Raw genomic sequence first — 21,272 nt, 5'->3', positions numbered from 1 at the left:
GGGGTGTGACCACTCGGCCTGAATTACATGGAGATTAAATTGAGGGGGCTCAAATAAGTTCTGCATTCTAGAATTTTGTTTTGAAAATGTAGGGCAAATGATGCATTTTACAAAACATCTGCTAAAAAAAAATGGTTAGCCATATATCCACCTTCCTTTTTGTGATTTTCTTTCTGTCACGTCTTGCTGGTTTGGGGCTAGTGCTTTATTTACTTCCCATGTCTTCTTCTAGGGAAGATAGGGATCAGAGCAGTATTAAGAATGAATGCAGCTTAAAGCGTGTTACCATTTGTAAATTCATACCATTACTTAATGTTATTAAACCTAACATGAAATGAAGTGTCAAACATACAAATAAAACACAATATGGAACGTGAAATCACTGAACTCATTTGATGTAAATGTATAATTGTTCACTCAGTTCTTTCCAGAAGCCTTGTTCAGTGACGCAAGATCTGCTGTTAGTAAACGTGTGTTTTTAATCGATATAACTATTTGTTATGTTTTTTTTTTTAAGTTTTGAATAGTGTGAGCTCAACCCGGAGAGTTTGTAGCACTTTACATGAGGACCATTACATTACACGCAGCCTCGTTCTTTATTGAAGGTGTGGGAAGATGAAGTGATTTGCTCAGGATCACAGCATGTTGAGCTGAGGCCGAGACTCTGCCTGGTTCCACAGTTCCAAAGTGGGTGCTCGTGCCCTAATGCTTCAGATATTCTTTTGACAGGAAAACAGCTTCTGAAAGATGCCAAAAGTGGGAAGGTTCTGATTCTATAAGGCAAATGATTTTCTTAGTGAAATTGGGGCTGGCGCACATTTGCCTATTGCAGGACAGACTACTTTAATCAGAAAACATGCCTTTCCTGTGACACAATGCAGCCATAGGAAACCGGCAATGGATTCTACCAGTGTTAGTCAAGTTCCTTTCCGCCACTGCAAGAAACTGGGCGAAAACAGGTCTGACAAGTCTTGGACTGTTCTAGAAGGTTTCAAAGGCGAAGTAAAAATAAAATGTAAGTTTGTAGAGTTTCCCCATACAACCAAAAAACATTTCACAAATGGGGTTCTCTTCAATCCTCAAACTCGTTGCTTTAAAATCAAAACAGAATTACGCTCCCATTAAACACCTGTCTGACGAAAAATGATCATCAAAACATTTCTACACGGAAATGTAACTGCACTGTGTTGGACAGAACGCAAAAAATAAGTCTGCCCTCTTCCATCTTTGCTTCCATCCCTTCTGTGACTCAGCAAGTAACAAAAACGTTGCCAATCACTGTAAAGGCGTACAAATAAAGCCATATGGTGATTGGCCATGTAGTGCTCCCACCCCCAAACTGCCTTCTGAGCACGTCAGAGAAGACAGGCAAGCCTAAACTGCTGTAAAGACAACCAATCCGTGCATTGCTCTCATGCCGTTTTTGGTTGTAAAGGGTATGAGAGCAATGCAACGACTGGTGTGAGCAGGTGAAACCGGCACTCCAAAGGAGACTGGGGGAGCCATGCTGGGTTCCCATGACTCCTTTGCAGCGTCAGTTCATGAAGCATACAGTACGCATGTCAGGCTGGTCAGAGAAAGAGACCTGTCTAAACTGAAATGTGCACTTGGCTTAAAACCTGCTGTCTGCAATCACCAGCACTGGCCATGCCCTGCCCTGCAAACTGGCTTGTAAGCAGCAAAACACTGCGATGAATCAATGTAATTTCTAATTTATGCTAATGAATGTTGCACTCAGAAGGGGAGGGAGGCAACGCCCCTTTGCCCTAAAGAAAGAACGCCTCTGGAGAAGTTGCAATGACAGCACCTTACCAGGCATACTGCTAGGACTGTCTGTGAATTCCAAAACATCACCCCTGCCGGAAGAAATAGGTCCATAATTGTAAATATCAAGGTGGTCGGCTTTAGTGAAGTGAAAGCATGGTGGCATGACCGGGCGTCTTTCCCTCTGTAAGCATGAAGAAATAAAGCTAACCTAGCGAGCGAGAATGCGGGTGAAGCTGCTTCAGTTTGTGGGCATCTGTTTAAAGGCTCGTCTTGGGTCAGAAAGGCTGAGTGGAAGAGACACTATTAGAGCATCAGCTCGATTCAATGGACACCATTCAACTTTTACCTGCTCCAGAGATCTGACTCGTGGTCTCAGGTTAAAAGGAATTTCGGCAACGGAAAGCAGAAATCTTGTCAACATTTCACTTGATTCAAATACTTTTAATGACTGCTCACGTGGCTCATGAGAAAGATTACACTGTAGGAGGTTGTGCAGCACACGGTTCTAGTAAACCTTGCTTTCGAAAGTAGTAACATGGCGACAAACATCCGCACCCACGCTCTGAGGGTTAGGTAACCTGCACTGTAGCATGCTTGATTCTGTTCTACTGCTCAACACATTCATTCGTGCAGTGCTGTGCACTGTGTTGCCTGGGTAATGTTTCATCTGGATGGTTTCTGGTGGAGCACTGACTGCCATCTCATTTAATGTACACAGGGATTAACGCAGACCCAACCCTTCGTGATGGCCCCTCAACTCTTCAACGGTCCCCTATTAAGCCTCAAATTCTGCAGTGGGGCCATCATTTACGTCACTGACTCTATGGACTGGAAGTGACTCGAGCACGAAGTGGAGTAATGGTAATTGAACTCCTAGTACATGCTAGAAGTTATGCCCAACAACTTGAACACTCTCTGGAAGGATGTGCATTTACTTTCCTAGACACACTTATTCATCCTTATATAACTGCATTTTTAGAAGATACCACTTGAATATGTAAATATTTTTGTATTTAAGGCCTCCATGTCCCAGCAGACCTTTTCCCCCAACCCCAATGAAATAGCCAGCGTTTCCTTATTTATAGAATTGGAAACTAGACAACAAAATACCTTCCACTTTCCACTTTTGGTATAAAAATCAGTGATTATAAAATCATGTGGTAATTAAGAATCCAGGATGTGTCGAGACTGGGGCTGAAGTTGCTCCGGAGGCGATAAGAAGATGTGCGCAAGACACGCATGAACTGCACCAGCAGATCTCATCTCTTATGCATCTCCAGGAATCCAGCGATCGGAACAGACGAGTGCGTTATGCTTCTGCCCTGTTCCTGGAAGTGCTCATCCTGCGCGAGCCTGCAGAAAGAATGAACCAAGAGGGTTTATAGTTACAGCCATTATCTGACTGTAGAGTTTCACTCATCCTTTACAGCTCAAACAAGCCTGTCTTGAAGGCCTACACCCTAAGTGAATAAGACATCATCAAAAAACATACATGATAGAACATTAATGACAGCGCGATGACTCATAATTTATTTTGAAATTTCTTCAAGCGCCGCACCTTGGATGTTTGCTTATTTCAGGACACTTTGAAAGGGTACATACGAGAAATGTATAAATTACAGCTGCACAAAAAACGCTTCTTCCATGAGCCCACGAATAAATTAATTATTACAAACTGAATCAACCTACAATGTTTTTTAACCTGAGTTTGTCAGGTTATGTACATGTTCCTGCCAGTGGAGCATTAACAGACGAGGCTACCTCACTAGATTTTATTAATTATAATATCTGTATTTTCTTTCATGCAGCCACCTATGGTTCTATGAGTAATTTCACTTACAACAGTATTGTTTCCTCGTTATAATTTTCTTTAATTTGTTCACCTATTTCAAGTGACTTTTTTTATTTCTCTGACAGATTCCCTACATACATTGTTATCCTGGTACTTGTGCCTTTCCCTATTTCTCAATCCCGCCTTATGTTTTTTTTTTACCCTTCGTTATCTCCTATGTACAGAGCAGAGACACTGACTTCTCATAACTCCAATAAATATATATATCTAAAAAAAAAACAGATTAGATCGCCTGGCTGTGAGAAATCAACGCAAAACAAGAATAGTGCATTTCGGTGTAGAACTCTTTTGTATGATACCCTTCCCAAAATGTGCCTCCTTTCACTTAGTTTTTGAAATCATGATTTTAACCAAAACATTGGAATGTTTCTTCCGGACCAGTTAGAGGTATTTCCATGGAAGATGTGGTATGTCGTACCCTTCTTAAACTGAGGTACCTCAATACAAAGTTCAGAGTATTTTTGTGGGCTAATGCAGTCACTCGAAGTTTCCGTTTATGTGACAGGTAGCCTGGAATTGTCATTTTACGAAGCACATGTAGTCTAAACAGTAGCTGCCCATTAAACCAAACAGAAGCCGGGGTATTGATATAACATTACAACAATGGCTCACAACTGTACAATTAAAAGCTCAGTTACAATTTATGACATGTAACAATTCTACTACAACAAGGTGTTTCGATTTGCAATATTTTCTCCCAAGCGAATCAATTGATAAAAAAAGCAAATCAAATAATTACCAACATAATTTTTTTTTTAAAAAAACCTCTTAATTCAATACACTGTTTTAAATTATACCACTGCGAGCCATTGTTACATTTTTATATTCTAAGGGATGCAAAAGGTTTTGTAAAGGGGTTGAGTTTCAAATATCAGGAAAGGACATGACCTCGTTGGTCAAGATTTATAATTCAGCTGACACTCATTGCTAATAAAAGGTGCTACTCCAAGTCAGATTAACAATATTACCTTTATTAATTGCTAAACTAATTTATAAACTACAAAAAAACCTAGTGCCTTTAGTTTTTTTCACACAGATGTCTGCAGACGGCTCATGAATGCATCAAACAACCTATCTGCCACCTTTTCTGAATAGCTCTATCTATATCATGCTCAACAACGAGCCCTCCGGAGCTCGCAGGCGAAGGAGAGGCATCCTCCTCTCCTCCCTGCCTCTGATGATGTTCCAGCCCAAAAGAGGGCCTTCCGGTGCCACGGGGGTGCTCTACAGAGGGGTCCTCGCCCCGGGGGCACCAATAGGACTTGCTCCAAGTTACTTGAAGGAAGGTTTTCTTTGTGCCCTGGGGGCACCGCGAAGTGCACTCCACTCGCGCTTGGATGAAACAGCCTCCCTGGGCTGCGGCAGTGATTTCTGCCACCACAACGCGCTTTTTCAAAAGCGCTTGGACAGCAAATGAAGCTCGCGTCGCCGCGGTTATTTTCCCATAACAGGGGAGCACTTTTGACAACAAAGCACAGAATGAAGGAAAGATGAAGCGCTTCCCAGAGCGCTAGCTTTTGTCGGGTGGTGAAGCACCCCTCGTGCTTCATAAGGTTTGCAGGGGTCAGGGGCCGCAGCACCCTGCCCCTGGGGAGCAGACTTCAGGGGAAAGGATGAAGGGGCTCAGCAACAGGCCAGCACAAGGAGGGTGCAATCAAGGGCAGTTCCTTTTAGTGACCCAGCAGGTCACAAGTCAGCACAGCAGCAGCAGTCCATGGTGATTTCTGGTGTCCATCTCTAAAATGTCTCCAAGAATCTTCAAACTGTGGGGAAAATTCCCCTGTACTTATACTCAGTCCTTACAGTGTTTTACAATGGTAGGGAGAGGAGGTTCCAACCAGTTACAACTGGTTCTGGGAGTGCCCCCTCTCTCCTTCAGCACAGGCTCCAAACATCAGTGGGGGGTAAATGACCCTATTGTGTGAGGCCAGGGCACAGCCTTTACAAATGTATGTGTGCCCCGCCTCTCCCTTCTCTCAGCCCAGGAAGACTATTCAGTATGTAGATGCACCTCTGTGACACCTCCACCCTCCCTGTGTACAGGCTGTCTGAAAAGTATGCACAAAGCCCAAACTGTCCCTCTGCCCAGACGTGGATTGGAGTCAATCTGCAAAACACCAGAGTCATAAGTACAGATAAATGTGCACTTTCTAGAAGTGGCATTTCTGTAATAGTAATAAAAAATATACCTACACCATTAAGCAGGATTTATTATCACCATCACAACCATACCAAACATGCCTACGCTACCCCTCATAAATCAGACAATACCTCTTACACATAAGGCAGGGCATTTCTAATGCAATCCTATGAGAAGGCAGCATTCACAGCAGTGAGACACCAAGTTAGGCTGTTTGTCACTACCAGGACAGGCCTCGCAACCTGGCACATGTCCTGCCTGCTACATACATGGCACTGTGCCCATAGGGCTAGCTAGGGCGCACCTTAGGGGTGACTTACATGAAGTAAAAGGGGAGATCTGGGCCTGGCAAGTAAATTTAGATGCCAGGTCTCTGTGGCAGAAAACTGTGTACGCAGGCCCTGCGCTAGCAGGCCTGAGACAGGTTTGAAAGTCTACTTCAGTGAGTGGTGCTAAAAGCGCTGCAGGTCCACTAGTAGTATTTAATTTACAGGCCCTGGGTCAGTGCTTAATTTGTGCTTGTTGTTTCCGGTGCTGAGCACCGGCACTTATTTTTGAGGGCTGGGGCTTATTACTCTGCATCAAGCATTTGCCTGGAGTAAAAGGCACATATGGGAAAGACGGAGGAAGGGAAAAACAAAAAAGCGTCACAAAGAAAGAAAGCTGCAAGGGAGCTGAAGGGGCAGCGAGTAGCTTTATATGGTTTGAAGAGACCCGAGATGGTTTTAGGATTACGCTGCCTCAGTTTTCCGTGTTCGCACATTTAAGTGCAGCAGCCGCATATTTAAGAGGAGGGTTTTGGGCATGTTTACTCATTGTCCCATCCTTAACCCCTTATTGGTTTCCTCTTTGCGGGTGAATGGTGAAAGGAAAGGCTAGGACAGGTCACTGCAGCAATGTACAGAGTTCTTCAAGGCCTGAAAGAATCCTGAAACTAACTGACCAATTGACCCTTCATATACATCCATCTACCATGACATTGAACCATTATCAGCCCTGTCCTACGGAAAGGTGAAACCATATTTACTCTTCTCTACCATGCGTTCCTGGAGTAAAAAATATTCACGCTCTTTGAATCATCATGTTTTTAGGCAAAAAAAAACATGCAATTTGTTTGTGTGAGGATCTCAGTAAGACAGGGCATGTTTCACCTGCGTCTCTCACTTTCCCTAACACCAAGACAAGCGTCCTGATTTGGAGGAAGGAAACGAAAGTGTTTTCTTTATTCTATGTGTTTTATTTGTACTTGAGAGAGCTGTTACAAAAGGATCTTGACCCAGCCCTATTGAACCATGCCTGATTGTGAAAAAGATAGAAACAGCAAAGAAAGGGTAATTCTATTTTAAGTATTCACAGGGTCGTGCCTCGCAAAAATGCAAAAAAACATTATTTGAAGAATGCAATGAAGTCACATTGAAATTACAGCTTTGATCTGTGAAAATGACCTTGTTTCTGTGTAAAGAAATAGGGTCAGATTTACGAAAAGTGGTAATGAACCCAGTGCAACTCCACTTTTCTTGCGCCCCTTAGCCCCCCCGAACATCACCATGTTTGCGCTGTATCTAGTATACAGCGCACCATGGCGGTGGGCAGGGAACTAACATCAGAATTTGTGATGCTATATCAGAGCTTTGCAAGATTAGCATAAAAAATGTTGATGCTAATCCTGCAAAGCCCATTGAGGCGCATTGTAGACAACGGTGTGCCTCCTTTTATGTGGCAGAGGGGCGGAACCTGTCCCTTGACGAGGTGAGCTGAGACACGGGGAAATAGAGAGATCCTTGGAGAACCAAGGATGGGGGTGCAGATTTTCAGTACCTTTTCACATTGTCCTCTGTTCACATTTATTGTATGAATACAGGGAGGTGCTCCCACTGAACTCCAGTTTAGGAGGTAAACAATGAAAACCCAGTAAGTGAAAATTTTCACGTATATCAAGAAACCTGCTGCCTGGGTGACTGCGTGGGGTGATGAGTGTTTCACGTGGATGCTTTTGCATTAAGCTCGCATTAATTCCCGATTTGGGATGAGACTGTACATGGAGTTCATGGTAATACTATGGAGCGAAGGGTACATGGGTGTAAGCACAGAAATACGAGGGAGCGAGAGGCAATATTTGGATTAAGTAGTCTTCCTGCTTTTTTAAAAAGTGTTTGTATTTGTATTCCCTTGTAGGTATTCCTGAGTGTGTGTACTTTTAAAAAAAAGGGGACAATTGAACCCAATCTCACCTGTTGATCAAAAATTGGTGTACAACAAGTAGGGTAGTTAATGTTAAGGGGATCGATGGTCCTGGTGAAGGCCGAACGACCCATATGGGTGATGGAAATGGTTGAAACATGTTGGTCCTAGTACAGGTATTTGGGGTGAAGGGGTGATTATCTCCCTATATCACCACCATTTTTCTAATCTTTTTAACCCTATCTGGTGAATCCCAGAATAAAGATTGATTATAGATTCACTTGAGATAGTTTTAACCATTGAGTGTGGTGTTCTGTATTTCTGATCACCGTTTGTTGTTTCATGTTTTTTGTTCCCCCTCCCTTTCGCTCCATTCCTTACGTTGGCTGCATGGAAATGTGTCAGCATAGCCCTATGATGAAGCATGCCACTATTAGTGGGTGAGGGCATTTTTTTCTAACTAATATGCTGTGTCTCTAGCTGGTGGGGCCCACCTTTTTGGTTCTCCACTTTGATTTCTTGTCCTTTGTGTGCTAATGTGTCTCCTTTTAATGCCTGCTCTGAGCAGGCGTTAAAAGTGCTGAAACAAATGATGCACCCTTTTGTTGGCCCCCCAAATGAGGGAATGCCCCCTTTGCATAAATTATGCCTGGCGCAGGCATAATGTAGCGCAAAGGGTTACAAAGTGGTGCAATTCATGCAATGCACCACTGTAAATTTGGCATGGCGATTTTTGTCTCGTTGCGCCACATTAGCATAAAACAATGACGCTAATGTGGTGCAAGGAAGTGCAAGGGTCTTAATTCTGCCCCATAATCTGTTGTTTATTGCTGAATGTACTGAGACAGGAACATATTTATTTGCTGATAGTATAAAATGAACAGCCCCTCTCTTATGTCACTGGGCTGCACGGAGCCCTGTACTAATGACATGAGGATGCTGACATCAAAGCCAGGCCCTCAGACGGCCCCATGGATTATTAACTGTGGGTTCTAGTTGGATAACTAGGTACAGCGGTGCCCAGGCTACCGACTGTGTTCTGCTACTGTTGCACATTTAACACACTCAATAATTTCACTTGAATCATTCAAGTTCTTTCTCCTTTGTACCTGAAAAGTATTTGCCTTAAATGAGTAAAAAGCCTCACAACACTTCGCAGCAGTCTGCTGAGACTTTTATTTCGAAGCCAAAGTAATTCGTGATAGTTGTGTACTTAATCTTGATACATCGCATGAATCGACAATAGCGCTTTTGAACTGCCCTTAAAAGCCACTTGCGAATAATGTAGAAAGCATTGTATTGTACTGAGCAGTCAAAAATCCATGACAGCCACCAGTGGAGTTTTCCGATTTTTTTTTACTTCAGTAAGAGTTAGTAACCTTCAATAAAACCCGATTAGTCAAAAGGCAGAAGTTTTGTTTTTTATGTAAAATATTTGCTTATTTAAACAAATGAGTGCATGATTCAGTCACGTAAAACGCATTAGGGTTCTTCAATAAAATGGAGTCCCACTACCTTTCCTTTCTGCTCCGATTTCATTTAGTTTTGCCTTCTTTTTTAACATTTTATTTTATTTTCTGTTCATCACCCCTTTGCATACGTTCACTCATCTCGCAAAAATCTCCCCAAGAGCAAAATCATAACTATTAACATTCAACTATGAAATGTAATATTCAGTCTAGGAGAGGGAACCTGAGACGTTCTCACTTTAGTTCTATTGTGTTGGTTTTAGAAACAAGATATCTGCACAAGGAGCTGTGATTCTTCAAAGCACTGTACCTTACATATGTAGTACTCTGTATCTGGGGTTTCCTTCTGACCCACGCCTCGTTTTATGTCTAAGTTCTGCGGGAAAGAAATTGCAGAAGTATAAACGACTTGACTTGCCTTGGTATACATTCATTCCTAGCACTTCAACACTGCAGATGTGGAGGGAAATGTTTTCCCCAGACCCTCTTGCAATCACACGGCATGAGGACATACCCAGTTCCGCACTGCTATACGCACTCTACTAACTTCACAACTTTTAAAACAAACCACCAACATTACACTGCTGGGCGGAATATGCGTCAGTGATTGTCAAACAACTTTAAGAAAGTAGACTGACTGTAGAATATGGCTGACCCCATAGTTTGTTGTAGGAATACACGTCTCAAGGGAGCTATACGTGGATTCAGTCTCTTGTTACTGTGTGGTGACCCTTTTTGATAAATGACAACATGCACCCTGTGGTGTGTAGAGTGTTATCGGGGAATGGTTGTCTGTCTGAAGTGTGTTGGAATAGAGTATAAGTCTAAGAAGGGGTTCCTTGCATAAAGCATCCATTGGTGAGAATGTTGTTGCTTGATGAGGTGTATGTAATTGTTTTGCATGCAGTCTGTGTAATTCATACACACACTTCCAATAAAACGTAAGCCAAAGAACCCCTGCTACATTCGGAGATTGTGTATTTATTCCACCTCATTAAACAGATATCCACGGACAGAAGCTTGATAACGTATAGGGTGTTTATGATCGCTTCCAGCTGTACGTCATAATCTTAATTCACTATGCTATAATCTTTTCAATTCTTCCTGCTCCCTTTTCAATTACTGCAGTGCTTTATTTCTGACAACCTTTTTTATGGGGATATGGATCCAGAGGTTGCTTTATGGTTTACAAAATAAATGAGCTTTACGTAAGCAAAGTATGTCTGCTTCTCAGTTAATCTGCAGTCCCCTCGTGGGTAATGATTTAAGACAAACTCCCTCACCCCAGTGTCATGTCAGTGAAAGCCTCATCCATAGCGCTCCATGCACTTAGGTCTCTACCTCGTCTAGCTAAGCGCTGCACGGAAAACTCCAGTGACGTTTTCCAGATGCTAAATGTAAGTATCCAGCTATGGGCAAGGACAGTGGGCCTGAGACAGTTCATCACTAGCCAGGTAGGTTGTTCTTTGACACTGGGCCAAAAATAATATGCAATGCGGCATGGCTAGCATGCACGCCTGTAGAGGTGCTCAGTCTGAAGATAGGCTCTTAACGCGAGAGTAGGTTATGTACGTCAAGGTGGGTCTTGCACTGGGAAACAATTATTGTCATGATTATGTCACCAAGGAAGAGTAGCAGTTAGTAGACAGTTTTTTTGTTTTAATTTGACCGCATAGAGTTGAGGAATTTTTAGGCATTATAATTTAATTAATTGTAAGGAAAAGAAAGGAGATCCTTGGTTTAGATACATAGATGATACTTGGAAGGCAGATAGGAATTTATTTGCAAATGGTTTTAGGCCTTATATACACAAAATACATTTAGTAAAGGTGGTTGCAGTTTGCTCTCCAACGTTTACCAAATGCACTGGCATTTTGTGACCTGGCCTATGCACTATAAGGTAAGTTCGCAAAATACAGAAACATATGTGTTGCAGTTCAATACATCTCATAAATATTACTGAGGCAGGTTCCAAATTCAGGTCCCACTGAGAGTTGCTACCATTACAGTGATGGTGGTGTGCTGGATCAGCAGACCACCATGTCTGTGATTGCTTTAAATTAAAATAAATGAGTTATATATTTTTAAATACAGCCTGTTTTCCCCAACAAAAAAGGGGATGCATTAAAAAAAAGTATTTTTTCACACACTTTGGTTGTAAGCAGTGATCCCATGAGCACTTCCTACTCCTAAAAAATATTTTGCAGCCTTCAAAAAAGGGAAGAAGAGTCCCTTTGGACTTTCTTCCCTTCTGTGAATGGGTTCCCACCTCTTTTGACTTGTTGGTAAACTATCAATAGTTTAAACTACAATTACAGTCACAAACCATTGATACATACTTTAGGGAATCACAAATTGGAAGCAAACCTTCAAACCCACCCCTTCCATTTTGCCATTTGATACGTACACTGAGATTCAGTAACATGTTACTGAATTTCAGTTTGGGTTTGTACATTTCCCAAAGGTATTTTTCAGTTGCAAATGTACAGATTTAGCAAATCAGAGCCTTAGCCATCACCAAAGAACTTTGTTCATAAGGTCCATAATTATTCATGATAGAAGGATGTTATGCTAGCAGAATGTGCTTTTAGAGAAAAGAGGAAGCACTCTGAGAAGGGAAAGAAAGTGTTTTGTTTTGGGCTGTGGGTGCAATCACTTTCCGAGTGTGCAGTCACTTGAGAAGTGGTTGAAAAAGTAACTCAGTTCGGAGTTGTGTTTGATTTCCTTTATTTTGTCTATCAAGCATGTGCCTGTCATCGTTGATATTTCAGTAGACGGTGGATTATTGAGAGGCAGAAAGAGGCAGGCTCTGCTTTGAATAGGGTTTGGCAAAGATTTGCATAAGTAGTACAACCTTTCTGATTACACCTTTATAAACACATCTAGTTTAGCTCATGAATTAGTGCTTAACTGGAGAGTGCCTTGAATCATGGGCCTGAGCTCTATTAGATTCCATATACTATCTGCTCATTCTGCTATAAATATGTAAGTACAGGCATCCCAAGATCTTGATCTGTTAAAGAGGCCAATCAATTAAGCCTGGATATTGATTCTTAACAGGAATGTAATCAATTTCTGATGATCCAGTAGAATCTCGGCCTTTTTAACCCGAGTTTTCAGCACTTGAGTCACTTGTATTGATCTCATATAATTTGTTTAAATGCAATACTACATTGTATTCTATTGTATGTACTGTTTGCAGTATATGGTAAGAAAACAATGGTATTAGGCATTACATTAGATTTTTACGATGCCATTATCTACATGGTGATCTATACAAGACATACAAGCTGCAGGGCCATGTACAGAAATTAGGAATTGTGTGTCCCTAGTTGTGCTGCTTACCAAAGTGCAAATATGAAATTGCAATGCCAAGGTACAAAAGAATGATTTCCTAAATCGCAATTCCTAAAGGGTTCGCAAATTGACCTACCGCATGAGTATTAATGAGGTAGGTTGCAATTTACTACACATTAGAAATCACAGCCATCACAGGGATGGTAGCCTGCTGGAGTCCGAAACCACCATGTCTGTGAATGCCTTTTAATAAAGCAATTTTTTTTATGCAGCCTTTTCACTTAAGGGAAAATGGGATGCATTTAAAAAGAAAAAAAGAAAAAAAATTAAGAGTAGGCAGTAGTCTATGGGACCACTTCCTGCTCTTAAAAAAGGTCTTTCAACATTCACAAAGGGGAAGTTGTCCTTAGAGAATCTCTTCCCATGTGCCAATTGTTATCAACTCATTTGAGGTGTTAGCAAATGGAATGTTTTGTGATGTAATTTGGACACAAAACAGTCATACATACTACTACGATTCTGTTTTTGGAAGGGACCCTCTAAACATGCCCAATCCAAATACCAAATCACAAACACAAATTGCGATTCAGAAACCTGTTATTGAATTGCAATTTGTGTCTTGTACATCGGAATAGCATTTGTACATATGGCACATAGAGTATAAGACAGCTTTTAGACCAGAATAGTGGGAATTGACCAGGATGGATAGCAAAGATAGTACTTTGCTAGGAGAGGAAAAGAAGTTCCCCATCAGTGGAGAACGCTTTACAAACACCTAGTTCATACTTTCGGTCAGGGAGGGCCCGGCCATTTAATGCAAAGTAAGACCAGAAGAATCCAGGTCAATAAAACAACAGAGAAATACCACTGAAGGGACAACAACAGAAAACGACATTTATAAAAAACCAATCTATCTGGCTTTTTTAATAAGTGGAAATGTTTCCTCACTCAATGGGTGAACGGTGGAAGAATAGATGAGTGCATTAATAGTTCCAAAGCATCACTGAGTTCATGGATTAATGAATCATTCATCGACCTTTTCATCCATCCATCCACTAATTAATTCATCTCTATAGCCACACATCCATTCATTCATCTATGTATCCATTTTTTCATGGACTCTGTATTCATTCATTTCCCATGCATTCAGGCATTCATTCAGCCAACCATCTACGCACTCATATATTCAACAATCCATCGATCCGCTCTTCTGCCGAGTGCCAGACACCAACACTTCCTGACAATTTCTCTGCATCACACCATGGTCCAAAGGATCCAGCCATTGATTGACTCATTATCTACTTCATCATCTCTCCCATCCACAAGAACATACACTTACTAACTTGGCACTCACTGAAGGAATATTGAAATGTATTGATTATTCCAAATTGTTTTTGTTATTATTTTATGATTATGATAAACCAACTATTTACTGTACATTTGCTGGCTCCTCTTTGTCCGACATGCTGCACTCATGGTGCCTCGTCGCCCATGCGTCATCCCCTGCAGTCTGTATTTATGCAGCTGGAGCTCAGTTCAATAACACTTTTGTAATAGGAGTGTTCTTTATACATGCCTTCCTAATGATTTACTGAAGATAAATAGTTTGTTTATGTTGGTCTATACTGGTCAATGCATCTTTGAATATAACTTGCACACAAACGTAGTGAAATAATACTTTATTTCAATAAAGTTAAGAACTGCGGTTTACCATAGATAATTAATGTTTTGGCATGTGGCAGTCCAATTGTCCTGTATTACTGTGTGGTTAACTTAGAATTGGGTTGTATTTCAGAACTGTGGGATCTGAACCGCACATCAGTCTTCCACAGTCCAGCTGGAGCCCTGGACCTCCGAGTCATGTTGCTGGATGAATATCAAGAGCGTCTGTTTGTGGGAGGCAAAGACCTCGTGTACTCCTTAGGCCTGGATCAAGTCAGCGACAATTACAAGGAGGTATGTTTTGTGCCAAAAAGGACAAGCGAAATAGGATCCGCCCCTCCAGTTTGTCCCACACAATTATTCTGCAATATTATTGTTTTAGGACAAAGTTTTATGAAATGTCATAATTGTGCGGTGGACGTCCAAATATAAGCTTCGAGTTTTTGAGGAATTCACTTCATCACCTCTCATAGCATGAAGCAGCAGAAAGATCTGAGTCCAGCAGCAGTATTCACTTGAGTTGCCAATTTACAGAGTTTACAAAATAAAAGCGCTCTGGCGCGTGCCACAGTAATTCCATTAAAAAGCCAAAAACAAATCATAACCTCAAGTTCCCGGAGGAGTCTTCTATGTACCACTCCCTGCTGTAATCCGTCTTGCAGTTCATACCAATTTAATTGCAGCTCAGCTCAAATATTTAATCCAGGAAACAGAGCAAAAAATGGCTACATGTCAAGCATCATAACTCCACTAACATAAATCCGAGCAATATTAATTCTTTGTTGCACATTACACTGACTAACAAAGTTAGGCTCAATGTGTGTGTTATTTTAAGAAATAAAGGAGTAGGGGCCAGATGTAGCAACCCTTTTGCGAGTCGCAAACGGCGAAAATCGCCGTTTGCGACTCGCAAACGTGGGTTTGCAATGCACAAATGCATATTGCGAGTCGTTACCGACTCGCAATATGCATTTGCGACTCGCAAATAGGAAGGGGTGTTCCCTTCCTATTTGCGAGTCGGAGTGGTATGCAACTCCATTTGCGACCGCGTACGCGGTCGCAAATGGAGTCGCAGTTACCATCCACTTGAAGTGGATGGTAACCCACTCGCAAACGGGAAGGGGTCCCCATGGGACCCCTTCCCCTTTGTGAATGGACCCCAAATTATTTTTTCAGGGCAGGGAGTGGTCCAAGGGACCACTCCCTGCCCTGAAAAAACCGAAACAAAAGGTTTCGGATGTTTTTGAAATGCAGCTCGTTTTCCTGTGAGGAAAACGGGCTGCACTTCAAAAAAAACAAAAACCTTTATTTAAAAGGCAGGTCGCTAACATGGAGGCCTGCTGACGTCAGCAGGCCTCCATGTTAGCAAGTGCCTATACTCGCAATGGGGTCGCAAACTGCGACCCACCTCATAAATATTTATGAGGTGGGTCTTTGCGACCCCATTGCGAGTTGCAGAAGGTGTCTGAGACACCTTTCTGCATGTCAAATTGCGACTTGCAATTTGCGAGTCGCACAGACTCGCAAATTGCAACTCGCAATTTGATTTTTTCTTACATCTGGCCCTAGGTCATTTTTTTTTTCTTTCGTGCCCTCCAGCTTCCCAAAAACTATTGGTAGAAGATTAAAGAACCTATAAATCCTACATTTAACACTTCTTATCTTCTGTTGTATTGCAAAGGCAACCGTTAACCTCACCGCCCAAATACACTGCGAGAAAAAACAACTAAGGCTTATCTTTACTAAATTGTCCGCAGCGCAGTGTAGCATCCAAAAATGCTGGCTGCATGAGAAGCAGAGAGCGCCATATTTACAGACAGCTCTCTCCTGCACTCTCTCTAGCTCCCACGCAGATATGTGCTGCCACACACACACCTTGGCACCATAGTGCAAGGGTGTCTGCCTGAGCCTAACATAGGTTTCCTACTTGAAGGATAGCCTCTCCAGTACAAAATACTATGCTTAGACTTAATTTGAAACCTTTCCTACATTGTGCGTGTGCTGCACAGTGAAGCACACATGCAACGTCGGAAAAAACAAGGAGAAATTAAAACATTTCTCCTTTGAATGCCTTCTTACAAATGGCTTTAACTTTTGGCGAAACACCCTTTCTACTGTTGTTTGCAGTTAGGGTTTTGCATCAAAAGGCCTGGGTGGTTGCATGGAAACACCCATGTACCACTCTTGTAACAACCCCTTGGCACTAAGTAACGCAAAGCAGTGCTTCACACTGCTTTGCATTAATTTTGGGGTACTTTCCTGTGAAAAGCAAGTTTTGCATAGGAAAGTAAATAAAATAAATAATTTTTTTGATGGTTACCATCAGTTTTTTTTAACTTATCCAGCATAAAATGTTTGTGTATCTACCCTGAAGTATGGCACAGAAGGGAAGATTCCCAAAATGGGTGCAGGGGGCTGATTCATTGCCTCATGCTGCATGTTATGGTTGATGGTAGCCAAAGTTGAATGATAATTTAAGAGACCAATCATTGAAGCTTGTTGACCAAAATCACCCTAATATATGTACATTATGTGTGATATTTTGGGAAAAATAATAGCTGGGACAGCTAAAGGTGTCTTCAAGACCAGACCTAAAAAGCCAGGCAAAGGAGGCTTACAGCATAAATACCCCGAGGTCATAATGCTGCAGCTATTCCGCTGTTATTAGTTTGAATACAGCAAATTCCTGGTGTACAGACAGGATATGTATTTAATTCTGAATATGAGGGAAAGCCAAATAACCTAGTTTTAAGCCTTCCTCACTCCTCTCACTGGGTGTCCACAGACAGACTTGCGTGTGATAACATGAAGGAAAGCCCCAAGATCCGTTTCCTCCCTATTTTTCCAAAACCAACTATGTCCGTGATTTACTTCTCAATAATCCCGTACCCCACTTCCCAATTAATTCCCTGTCCAGTAATTCTCCTGATAGATTAAAGGTTGCCCTTCTCCCTTTGCCTGCTTCTCAGTTTGAGATACCTCCCTTTTACACTGCCGCTATTCATGCCTCATTTTCTCTTCCCTTAACTTGTTGGAATTTGCTTAGTGCTTGATTTGAGAAAAAAAGTTAGGGACTCACAGTTTTCCTTAGCAGCTTGCAGCTGGTTGGCCAAAATACCATGGTTGCCTATTCTTTAATCCTCCTTATAGTCTGCTATTTAGTGATCCGACACTTACTGTCTACTTCCCTCCTGGTGCTTTCCATTCCGGCTTTCTCTCTTTATCACTGACTTCCTATATTACCCTCTCTCCTTCTTTCTTCCTCTTCTGCTTTTCTCTTCCATGCAATCTCCACAACTAAGTAAGCTCTCTACCTGCTCACCTTTTCTGCATTCGGAATTGTATGCCTTTTAATGCCGATGCCATGAGCTCAAGGTGTGCCAGAGATCAGAGGTGCGGCCACTTCCCCAGTCTCATCCTGGCTGCTGAGGCAGTCACTGCTAGTCCGAGCTACGGTCGCTATAGCGGCCGGTTTCATCCCATCCATCAATGTGTCCACTTCCTTGGGGTTCACATGGAATGAAGTGGCCATGTTGGATTGGCTTAACATGCCTGCAATTTGCCTACACTAGTACACTAGAAGGATATTTCCGTTGCACTGGTTGGTTCCAATTTACCAACATTTACAATACCTAATACTACTTGGTCCGATGTAATTGCAAGAACTGGCAGTGTGAGGAAGTGAGACGCAAAGTCTGTCCAGTCTTTTGTCAATTCTCTCTGCTTCTTCTAGATTTCATGATAGAGGTACCAGATGAAATCAAATGTGTGTTCCAGTTGTCAACCAGATCTCCTGGACCAAAAAAAGAGCCGGTCGAGGGACCCAAAAGCTGCTCCGGCAAAAGTTGTCTAAGCAGCCTAGCTCCCTTCGTGTCCTCGTGCTCTCTCTTTCCGTCTATTGATTCTCTATACTTTCTATTTTCTCCCTCTCTGTTCACTTTCTCTCTACTTTCCTCTTTCTCTTTCTCTCTCACCTTTAGACTCATAGCGCCTGCTGCAATGGACCACAGGAGCTGGAGAAACTGACAGAGGCACTACGAGTGGTCCTGAGCTTTCAAACCCACCCCAGGCCTCCACCACGCCAGGAAAATACTAGGGAACATAAAAGGCCTTTCCAGCCCTGACCAATAACAAATTATTCATATTTTTTGTAGGGGCTCTTTAATAGTAGATAATTGACAAACGTATAACTGCCACATAACATTGGATTAGTTGCACAAAGGGGCTAACAAATAAGTTAACATAAAATTAGAATCATTGTAATACCCTAATAAACTTTTCCATTCATCTACTAAATCTCATAGGGAGCCAAAAAACCTTTTTTTCATCTAGTGTGTATGTATGAAAATTCATGTTAATGTATGTTATGTTGTTTTGTTTTATTATGTTAATCTACTTTATGCTGTATTAAGTATTACAGTGAAAAGCAGGCTGGGGCCCTGTTTGGGGGCCCCTGCACTGCCCATGCCAGTGGCATGGGCAGTGCAGGGGCCCCCAGGGGCCCCAGGACACCCGTTCCCGCCATCCTGTTCCTGGCGGTAAAAAACGCCAGAAACAGGGTGGCGGGAAGGGGGTCAGAATCCCCATGGCGGCGCTGCTTGCAGCGCCACCATGGAGGATTCGCCCAGCCGGGGGAAATCCGTCGGGAAACCGCCGGACCCGGTTTTCCGACTGCGGCTTTACAGCCGCGGTCGGAATGGGCAATGAAGCACCGCCAGCCTGTTGGCGGTGCTTCAGTCATCCGTGGCCCTGGCGGTCTTGGACCGCCAGGGTCAGAATGACCCCCTATATGTGCATAGGGCCTGTAAATTAAATGCTACTAGTGGGCCTGCAGCACTGATTGTGCCACCCACATAAGTAACCCCTTAACCATATCTCAGTCCTGCAATTGCAAGGCCTGTGTGTGCAGTTTCACTGCCAATTCGACTTGGCATTTAAAAGTAATTAATAAGTCACCCCTAAGGTAGGCCCTAGGTAACCCATAGGGCAGGGTGCTGTGTAGACCAAAGGCAGGACATGTACCTGTGTAGTTTACATGTGCTGGTAGTGTAAAACTCCTAAATTCATTTTACACTGCTGTGAGGGCTGCTCCTTTCATAGGCGGCTACCCTCATATACTGTTTGAGTGGTAACTTCTGATCTGAAAGGAGCAACAAGGTCATATTTAGTATGGACAGAATGGTAATACAAAATCCTGCTGACTAGTGAAGTTGGATTTGATATTACTATTTTAGAAATGCCACTTTTAGAAAGGGAGCATTTCTCTGCACTTAAATCCTTCTGTGCCTTACAATCCACATCTGGCTAGGTTTAGTTGACAACTCCCTTGTGCATTCACTTAGACAAACCCCAAACACAGGATGCCCAGTCACACTTGCATTTATCTGCATATTGAATGGGTCTTCCTGGGCTGGGAGGGTGGAGGGCTTGACACGTACATGTCAAAGGACAGTAGCCTGCCCTCACACAAAGGACTGCCACACCCCCTACTGGGACCCTGGCAGACATGATGGAACTGAAAGGCGACCTTGTGCACTTCTAAGCCACTCTTTGAAGTCTCCCCCACTTCAAAGGCACATTTGGGTATTTAAGCCGGGTCTCTGACCCTACAAACTTAGACACCTCGGAGGAAGACACTCTACTTCATCAAGACACTTCTGGACAAGATACCACTGGAGAAGAAACCCTGAACCAGAACCTGCTAACCTGCCAAGGAGAGCTGCCTGGATGCCCAAAGGACTCACCTGACTGCTTTTCTGCAAAGGACTGCTGCCCTGCTGTTGCCCTGCTGCCTTGCTGCTCTCTGGCTGTGCTGAGAAGTGCTCTCCAAGGGTTGGATATAGCTTGCCTCCTGTTCCCTGAAGCCTCAGGACAAAATAACTCCTTGTGCGGTGGAAATCGATGCACAGCCTGCAAGAAACGAAGTACAGCCTGCATCGCGCTGAGAAAATCGTTGCATGCCGAACCAGAATGAAGCAGCCTGAATTCGCAAGGAGAAGATCGACGCAGCGCCAGCGTTGCGACCGAAAATGTGATGCACATCCCACTGGATTAATGCAAAACTGAGCTGGAACGATGCAGTCCGACTTCCTGAGAGGAATTGACGCAGCGCCTGCCGTGCGGTAGAAATTTCCACGCATCACCCACCAGATCGACGCAGCCTCTGTGACTTTGTCCTGCAAGCGCCGGATTTCGACACATCGTCCCTGGGGCGTCCTAAAATTCCGCAACCCAAAGAGCATCCCAGTCTACATGCCGGAAATCCATGCAAATCCTTCTCTGCATGGAAAATAAACAGGGCATCATCTGTGTGCAGCCGGAGAAATCGACGCACACCTCCCCCTTTTTCTATGAATCTCCTCCTCTGCGGTCCCTTGCGGAAAATTTGAACGCAAACCAGGTACTTTGTGCTTGAAAGAGGCTTTTGTTGCTTTTTAAAGACTCTATATAATTTTTACAGTGATATTTCAACATATACTTATTTCATCTTGATCGTTTTGACCTGCATCCTAGCAGATAAATATTGTATATTTTTCTAAAACACTGTGTGGTGTATTTTCGTGGTGTTCTACTGTGTTATTGCATGATTTATTGCACAAATACTTTACACATTGCCTTCTAAGTTAAGCCTGACTGCTCAGTGCCAAGCTACCTGAGGGTGGGCACAGGATAATTTGGATTGTGTGTGACTTACCCTGACTAGAGTGAGGGCCCTTGCTTGGACAGGAGGTAACCTGACTGCCAACCAAAGACCCCATTTCTAACAACATGCATATGGTACAGCATCAACTTGCATTACTGCTGGTGCCCCTATCCGGGGATTTGGTACAAAGTTTGCACTTGAGCCCCCGGCAGGGCCGTTTGTGGCTGCAGCCACCTGGATCAGCTTTGGAAGATCAATTGG

General features: G+C 42.9%; 1 protein-coding gene across 1 annotated transcript in view; it reads left to right on the top strand.

The window, feature by feature from the left end:
* Positions 1 to 21,272, top strand: part of SEMA3E (semaphorin 3E) — a 553,526-nt gene that overhangs the window by 190,811 nt on the left and 341,443 nt on the right. Inside the window, exon 2 of the mRNA XM_069228706.1 lies at positions 14,502 to 14,662. Within this exon, the coding sequence (XP_069084807.1) occupies positions 14,502 to 14,662 (161 nt within the window). The remainder of the gene's footprint in view (positions 1 to 14,501; positions 14,663 to 21,272) is intronic.

Source organism: Pleurodeles waltl, chromosome 4_1 (genome assembly GCF_031143425.1).
Source record: "Pleurodeles waltl isolate 20211129_DDA chromosome 4_1, aPleWal1.hap1.20221129, whole genome shotgun sequence".
Taxonomy (NCBI): domain Eukaryota; kingdom Metazoa; phylum Chordata; class Amphibia; order Caudata; family Salamandridae; genus Pleurodeles; species Pleurodeles waltl.
The sequence above is the reverse complement of the archived record's forward strand: the minus strand, read 5'-3'. Positions and strand labels throughout refer to the sequence as shown.